This window comes from Miscanthus floridulus, unplaced genomic scaffold (genome assembly GCF_019320115.1).
Source record: "Miscanthus floridulus cultivar M001 unplaced genomic scaffold, ASM1932011v1 os_1544_2_3, whole genome shotgun sequence".
Taxonomy (NCBI): Eukaryota; Viridiplantae; Streptophyta; class Magnoliopsida; order Poales; family Poaceae; genus Miscanthus; species Miscanthus floridulus.
Window position 1 is genome coordinate 1,156 of NW_027097776.1, and position 8,710 is coordinate 9,865.

Here is an 8,710-nt window from a genome sequence, read left to right on the forward strand (position 1 = left end):
CGCCGGCGCGTCCGCGCTTGTCTGGGCTGCCGCCGCGCTCGTGGGCGTGCGCGGCTGCCCACTGCGCCGCCCGTGCTCGCGCTGCCTCCCTCCCCAGCAGCTCGAGGTCCGCGTCGGCACCGTCGTCAGTAGAAACGAAGCTGCTGATGCTGCCGCGCAGAGCCTCGACCTCTGCTGCCGCCGCACGCGCTGCATCCGCCGCCGCCGCTGCTTCCGCCTCCGCTCTGGCTGCTGCCAGCTCCGCCGCTGCCAGCCTCGACGCCCTTTCCGCCGCCGCAGCAGTCTCTGCCGCCGCTCGCTCGCGTTCCTCTGCCGCGGCAAGTTCGGCCTCCTGCCGACGCCGCGTGCTCGAGGCGACCGAGCGCTGAGACTGCCCTGCGGACATGACGCACTACCGGGGGGCTGCTGCGTGGGGAGAGGGCTGATTCAGACGAGCGCAGAGGGAGAGGAGTGAGCAGGAGCGGCCGGAGCTGCTGCTGCTCCCAGCTGGGGCTGTTGCGCGGCTGGGAAAGGAGATGAGCAGGAGATGCTCAGGCTACAGGATAGTACGACTCCGATACCAGTTGTTAGTCGTTGAATTCTTACTCTCATCGAGAGAGGATGACACTAGGAGTTGGGGCAATTTTCTGGTTTATTTCTCAATGCCATACTAACCTGAGGGGTTGGGGATACATATTTATAGGCTGCTAGCCAGTCAAGCATATGCCAAGATGCTAGTCTAAGATGCTAAGATGTTGTCCACTAAGATGCTGCATCCAGACTTATCCATCAGATAGTGGGTGTTAGTCTGGCAGACTAAGGCAAACCATTCCACAATGTTCAAATAGGTTATTTTTAAAATCCCTGAAGGATGCAGGATGTCTAAATTTTGACAAGTTCCTATATAGTAATAATAAAGGAAATTTAGAGACAGTTGTTCAAATGACAAAAATAAAACTCCAAGGGAGTATCGTTATTATGAAGAACCTTTAGACTTTTGTGTATGGCTAAAGTAGCAAAGCAACTTGTACATTAGAAATAAAAAATGGTAAATAGGCCATTAAAGTAAGCCAAATGCAGAACTACAGCTGGTTCTCAGCAAATTACTCCTAAATGACTACAATTTTGAGTCAGAAGTTCACCTTTCTGAATAATTCCTTCATTCCACCGCCAGCAGAACTAGGATAATATATCATTATTCGGTGGTCATCCCCTGTTAAAAACACAAAAAAAAGAAATCAGAATACATTTATTTGATCATCATAGGTGATCAGAAATTAATTATCTGTAGTGCAATAACAGATATCCCTTTCGCCACTCTCATACCTCGGCCACACAAAAACATTACGGTACCAAGGGAAACAACATTCAGATCCAATAAGGCAAATAGCAGATATTACAATGACATTATGTATATATAGATGAATTACCATTGACAGGTTTCTCCACAAAAGGCTTCAAAAACCGCTTCCCATGGACCTCAACAAAATCTTCTTGCTCAATGAAGTAGTCCAGCTCTTGGTACGAATATTCTCTATTGACAAGAGCATAACTGGGCACAGGAATTCCATACTTCTCCAGATGCTTAAGCATGCAAATTGTTCAAAGGAAAAAAATGAGAATATATAAGAAGCCATCTTAATACATTGGGTCAATTATTTTTTAGACCAACACATTGGATTAGTTAAGGAAATCATTGCGATTACTGATAAACAATTATAATACTTAAGACCAGTAAATTCCAAGGTAGATTGCCAAACTTGTCTTCCTCATTTTTTTTCTCGAACACGCAGGAAAGCTGTGTATCATTATATTAAGAAGAAGAAAAGGGTATGAAACCCAAACAACACCACACTCACACCGCACCTCACTCAAATAAACACTGCTAGCCTATTACAGTAAAAGACTTGACATCGACCAAGAAAGAGCCATAGTCTGTACTTGACACTAGAGCGAAGAGATGGGAAATTCCTCTAGCCCCAGCCAGACTCCAAAAAAATAACTCCTCTAATGAGTAGCATAATACCACTCAGGTTGGGGGTAATCCCATCAAACACACAGCAATTGCAGTGATTCCAGATTGACCAAGCCCCCAAAATTATGATAGAATTGAGACCTTTTCTGATCTGACCATCCACTCTAGAAACTGATCTTTTCCGCCAGTCATTAAAGGAGATGTCGCCAGGCTGAGGGGGCAGGGACTGCAGACCAAACTTCTGTACGATGTTGAACCACAGTTGCTGAGTGAAAACACATGAAATGAGCAAGTGGTTGTCTCCTTAGGGTGTGGCAGCCCCCTCTTGGCAAGGTGATCAGCTGTCCAACATTTGTTATGGCCTTATTATGGGCAACCAACCACATGAAGAATTTACACTTACCAGGTGCCCAGCTCTTCCATATTCTTTCCCATGGCCTGAACTGAACTGCACCAATGAACAGCCCTTCGTATGCAGATTTTGCAGAGTATTTTCCTGAAGCTGATAGTTGCCAAGTATGTGAGTCCTCTACCTCTGGCTGCAGTACAAAAACTGAAAGGAGGTCCCATAGGCCGAGGTATTCAGTCAAGGCAACCACTGTCAGTGCTCCCTGTATATCAGAGATCCATCGCATCTCAGTAAGGGCTTCAAACACAGTCCTTTTCTTTGCTCTGTTGTAATCGGGCTGGACCTCTGTTCTCAGTCTTTTGTACTTTCTTTATCTATCTTAATGAAATGGCACGCAGCTCTCCTGCGTAGTTCGAGGAAAAAAACTGTGCATAACTGGACGTGAACCTGTGACAAGAGGTTTAGCTACCTCTAGTCTATTGAGGTTCCTGTATTGAAACCAGTTGTGTGTCCTGTGCATTGCTCAACTCAACAAGTCATGTCATTGGTTATACATGACTTAGCACGCTAATGATCTAGAGTGACACACTTAAACAAGTAGCCTAAAGATGCAGTTTAGGAGTTCCATGACCTACTTGAATCAGTTAAGCAATCCAGTGATTCACTGTGCAATTCACTCTCAATGATGTCTATCAAAGGAGTCAATGGTCATCAAAACTGCAAAGCTATAATCAGTTACGCGGAGATAATTTAGCGTAAACATTTAATCAAAAAAATGTTCACAGTTTGTCGTCGTGCTACATATCCATTTACTGACTATTGTTGGGAGAAACAATGGTAATCTAAAATGCTCATTGCCTGCATTACTGAATTACTTCTAAAAAAGGTTAGTCTATACAAAAACACCACCTATCCATTTTGATAACATGCAGAAGATTACTGCTTTGAGCACAATTATAGTGTACAAATAGAAAGTTAAACATAAGTGCATATGAACAGAGGATAAGGATGAGTTTAGCTGCGTGCAATAGAAGACACAAGAATTCCACAGCAATACCTCGTAGACTTTTCTGCGGTCATGGAGGAGGTATTGTGGCTCCAATTCATTCACCAAAAAAGGCCTACCGTTCATGCAGAACAAGGTCAGGGAAACTAACTGGAATATGAAGAATTACAGAAAAGAACTCATCTATTCACTTAAGAAATAAAGTTTCCACATCTGAGAATGTAAGGTAGTACTTCATTTTAAGTGTTAGTTTATTAAATTAGGGCAGAAAAGACTCCCAGTGGTATTGCTCATACGTGGATGGCCTACTCCCTCACTGTTTTTTTATTTGAATCATATTCCCCAAGAGTCGTCATGAATGATAATTTGGATTACCCAGTACATAGAAAGGGTCAACTATGCAATGATCATGTAGATTTGACTAATTGGGTATGCATGTTTACAGATAAAAAGACTAAAGAAGACAAAAGATCATTGAATAGGAAGAATTAGTAAAGTTTTAGTTTTATGCTACTGCAAACATGTCTAAGACAAGGAGCTTCGAATAATGACTTTTAAGTGATCATATCTCCTTCAAGGAGTGTGCAATACACATCCACTACTTGACCAACTTAAATGTTAGTCATTAGTTGTTATCTCTGCAACTAGAGAATCGGCAATAGTTGCCTTGCTGGTTAGGTGGAACAATGTGGTGTTGAAAAGAAATTATCACTTGGTGGGGGACGCAGCCAATTGGCAACTTGCAGGGTTATTAACCCAAACACAAAGTAGCCACTCAACTAGCAGTTGCATTTCTGAACTGGTAACTGTTGTGCCCATAAAAGCACATAGTTTGTCTCCCCAAATATTAATAGTTGCCCTCCTCAACAGTACTGCTTTCCCAGAAGTAGTTGCATTCCTAAGGAAAAAGCTACTGCAAATTGTGCCCCAAAACTAAGCAACAGGAGTCTCATTCTTTTATTCCTTTATTAAGCTTGTTGTATGGAAACAGATATGCAGACTGAATACAAATAGGTCACTCAAAGGATGAGGTTATTAGAAGCTTGCAAAGCAAACAAATAAATGCTGATGCCCCTACGTCCCTCTCTCCCTCAGCATTAATACATTATTAAAAAAACTGAGATGTAGTTACAAGAACAGTTACCATTTGAAAGAGATTTATAAAGCAATAGAAAATAAAAATCATACCTTCTCAAAGCAGCATATGCTTGAACCTTTTGCAGAGGAAAACCGGAGGAATAGAAGGCAATCAAACAATCACAGTTTGGCCAACTGAAAACAAAATGGTGGATAGGTAAGATACTACTCCCATTTCCTAAACTCAGTAAGACAACAGTACGTATAGCCTTAGGTCAAGACTGTTGCACAAAGAATGTAGATAAACCTATGCACAAAAGAATTATGATTGTTATCAATAACCTGAGTTCTCATTACATACATCTCAATAGGATCGTCCAGAATAACCTTATCTCCAAATATTATAATCTGCAAAATAAGTTAAACAATGAAGAATGACAGCTGGTCTGAAATGTTTCTGTAACAAAGCTTCTTACCCCTCAACTATACCCCAACAGGAAATTCAGCATCATTCAATTAATAAAATGAAGTTCACTGAACATAATTGGAATTATTAGAAACAAAAATATATAGTAGCCCAAGTTAGTTAAGCTTAGATTATAAATCATAGGGTACAGGTTTGATTTATGATGATCTGGAACAAAGCAAGAGAAGCAAAATAGGTAAGAGAATTTTGAATCATTAGAATTAGATATAAAATATATAGTGACCAGAGTCAATTAACATTAAATTATAATATTATATACAGAAAAAAAAAATATGGTGTGAAGACCTGGAGCACCTAAGCAAAATAAGTAAGAGTCAACAATAGCATTAATGATGTACAAAAAGTTAGCACCTTCCCAAGCACCAAGATAAACATAGGTAATATAACAATCCATGAATGGAAACATGGATGAAGAAATGAAACATGTGCTGAAGATTGGATACCGTAATCAAACAAAGTTGGCATATTTTTTCTACAAGGCAGTCGTTGATGAATGAATGAATGGGGAAAACCAGGTGACCAGTGGTCCCCTAGAAGTCAGAGGAATTAGCAGTATGTCTAACAGATTTAATAGTATACGCATATGCAGTAGACCAAATCTAATGCATAATCGTTTTCGAGAGGTTGGAAATCTTATCGCGTTCTACACAGTATAAAAAATACTGGTCCACATGCACAGCTTATGGTACAACGAGTCAACGTTGGGCACATAATATCATGAGAATATCGACCACTCAAGTGCAAAACTTCTAATTTAATTGATGCGGTGCTCAAACTATCAGTGAGGCCTTTTGGATGGACGTGTATACACCTCAATCCACATATGTTGGAGTGGAATGGAATGGAATTTAGTTCAATTCCACTCCAATACACTTCAACACATGTGGATTTAGATGAATACATGGGCATCCAAACAAGACCTAAAGCAAGCAAGGATGGCAACGTGGATGTACCCGTCGGGTATCGCCGGAACTTTCTCTTCCCCGCTACGGAGAATTCATCCCGTCCCCATCCCCGTTAACTGTCTCGGGTATAGATTCTTGCCCATCCCCGTACCCGTCGGGTATCGGTCGGGTAACAGATACCCGACGGGTACTGCATACCCAATAAACAAGGACACTTAGGGTCGCAGCTTTGCAATCGGAGACGTTTATTCTTCACCTGGGTATAAGTGTCGGAGTCTCGGAGATGCCGAGGAGAAGGAGCAAGATTGCGAGGAGGACGAGCAAAGGTGGCAGAGAGACCGAACTGAGGAAGCGAGGGGCACGAGCGCTCGTGAGGCAGGCGTGCTTGTGCTGCTGGCGGAGATGGTGAGGAAAAATATTGAACTAGGATTCCTAGAACACACAAACTATATATATGATTGTTCAGATTTGGACTAAAATACCTATGTTGAGCTTCTTTGGGCCTAATACTCGCATGACAGCTCAAATAGTCGGGTTCCCCAACGGGTAACGGGGACGGGTAAACAGGGAACGTTCCCGTACCCGCTATACCCGTCGGGGATGGATTCTTGTCCATTTAGATGTCCGCGGGTAAAGATATGATCCCATCCCCGTCCCCTAATGAATCAAATCCCCGTCGGGTATCGGGGGGCCGTTGCCATCTTTAAAAGCAAGTGAACAGATTATAGTCCTCCAAAATAAAATATGACAAGAATCATTCAGCGACCATTTAGTCCTCCAAAAAAGTACATATTCAGGGACATATATGCCATATCCTGGAAGTTCTGGGTGCAACCCACAAAAGCGGCCACTTTGATAGGGACCACACGTACTATTCGAAAAGATTCAGAATAAATTGGTATCCACGAAGATTCACGGATGTCTCGCAATGGAAATTTTCAGAAGAAAAGTAAAGATCACGTTCAATTAGACGCCATCCACCCATTTACTCATCCCACGGGCAAACTTCAATCTCACACGGGTTTCTACCTTTTTTGCAAACTGATGTAATATGAAAGGGAAATGCAGCGTGGACGGGACAAAAGGAAGGATCTTGCACACCTCGAATTCTCCAAACGCGCGGAGCCGCTCGAGAATCTGCTCCATTGGAGAAGAGAACACCTGAAGAAAAGAAGAATTAAGAATTTGATCAGACGAGGACATGTTCCAGAGGCAACAACGAAGCTCCCGCATCCCGCATTCTTTGAGAAATCCAGGAGCAAGAGCCGGCCAATCGAGACGTACGCGCTGGAAATCGAGACGCACGCGCTGGAAGAGCAAGAACACGAATCGATCAATAACCAGGAAGACAAGACAGCATCTAGCATCCATGTGTTCGCGAGAATCCGTGAACCACCAAGGAGAAGAAAAAGAAAAACCTCAACAGACCAGAGAGTCAAGATCCCAACCTTCTTCTCCATGACACAGACGCCAATGGTGATCTTGCCGGCGCCGCCATTACCCTCCATCACCACCATTGCGACCCGTCCCGGGCCCTGGCCTCCTCCGCCCCCGATCTGTCCACAGCCCGCGCACGCGAATCCGGAGAGATTTCGCGCGATTTTGATGCCGGGGGGATAAGAGGCGTTTGGTCGGGGGCGTTCAGGAAGGGTAGGCGGCGGCGGCGTTCGGGTCAGGGGTCGGGATTGGCGGTCTCGTCTCGTGCGAGTGCGATGCGATGGGCGGGCGGCTTCGAGCGGCGCGGCGCAGAGGTGGAGCGGCTGTTATCGGCTCCACAGTGTGGGCTGGCCTCTGGCCTAGTTGCCATTGCCAAGTTTGTTTGCGATACTGTGTGCTCACGCCGTTTGCACACGAAAAGGGAAACGCAAGAAAGACTCGTGGAAAAGGATTTCTCTTTTTTTATTTTCTTTTTCATGAAAGATTTCTCTTTTTTATTTTCTTTTTTATGAAAGATTTCTCTTTTTTTATAGAAAAAAGGTTAAAAGGGTTAAATGTACCTTTGGTGCTAAAACTTGTAGTGGCCACTACTTTTTTCGAGAAAAAGAGAGACTTTTTATTACTCATCAGTAGAGTTGATATAATCCTGCAATTACTTGTTCGATACATGGCCACTACCACATGTACTAGTATTTCATAAGTTTGATTTCATTGTGAGTTTCTAACTCCTCCAAGACTAAATTGCATCAAGTGAGGAATACCATGTGGGGCGAGGTCTGTTGTAGGGCTGAGAACAAAGAAACAAGGTCTCGTTTACAAGGAATTGTTTTCAATAAAAATGATAAATGTCTGCTTTTCACTACCATCGTATTAAAATTTTAATGTTTTTAAATTTCTTTCAGTATTATTTTATACTGTATTGAATACTTAAATTACAAAGAGTAAATATGATGAGCTTCCGACCGATCGGAAATCATTTTCGACATAGCTTTGGTGTTGCCATCTTATCCTTAGAGCATTTTATTGGCAAAAAGTCCTACCAAGAGCTCAAGCCAATGCGTCGGCTATTTTTGTGGTGTGCATAGGTTATGCACTTCTATTTTGTATCTCCTCACAAAATCAATTTTAATAGTTTTAGCAATTTCATCTAATTTGTCGATTTGTAGTTACCGCAAGGGAAAGATCTAACATGTACTCCTATTCATGCAAGGGAACAAGTGAGGAGTACCATGTAGGCCGAGGTCTGTTGTAGGGCTGAAAACAAAAATAAACGATCTTGTTCATAAGAAATCGTTTCAGTAGGAATGATAAATGTTCATTTTTCACTGTTATCACAGTTAAAATTTTGATGTTTTAAAAATTCTTTTAGTATTATTTTTATATCATACTTAAACTAAAAATAAGCTAAACTTACCGATCGGAAATCGTTTTCGACTGTTTCAGCCTTGGTGTTGCCATATTGTCCTAGGGCATTTTGTTGGCAAAAAGTTCTACC

At 42.5% G+C, this 8,710-nt stretch overlaps 1 protein-coding gene across 1 annotated transcript; it reads right to left on the reverse strand.

Annotated features, from left to right (window-relative positions):
* Window positions 1-1,109: 1,109 nt before the first annotated feature.
* Window positions 1,110-7,597, reverse strand: LOC136534135 (inositol hexakisphosphate and diphosphoinositol-pentakisphosphate kinase VIP2-like). The gene is made up of 8 exons (XM_066526602.1): window positions 7,227-7,597; window positions 7,063-7,086; window positions 6,880-6,939; window positions 4,748-4,794; window positions 4,498-4,581; window positions 3,361-3,424; window positions 1,410-1,563; window positions 1,110-1,192 (listed from the first exon to the last, which is right to left on the reverse strand). The coding sequence occupies exons 1-8, from the start codon at window positions 7,293-7,295 to the stop codon at window positions 1,110-1,112; spliced, it is 585 nt and encodes a 194-aa protein (XP_066382699.1). The 5' UTR covers window positions 7,296-7,597.
* Window positions 7,598-8,710: the final 1,113 nt, after the last annotated feature.

Coding starts and splice junctions, on each gene's coding strand:
- LOC136534135 (XM_066526602.1), bottom strand. CDS start 7,295: ATGGTGGTGATGGAGGGTAATGGCGGCGCCGGCAAGATCACCATTGGC. Junction 4,582..4,747: donor CTGGACGATCCTATTGAGAT/GTATGTAATGAG, acceptor TTTTGTTTTCAG/TTGGCCAAACTGTGATTGTT. Junction 1,564..3,360: donor ACCGCAGAAAAGTCTACGAG/GTATTGCTGTGG, acceptor TGCATGCTTAAG/CATCTGGAGAAGTATGGAAT.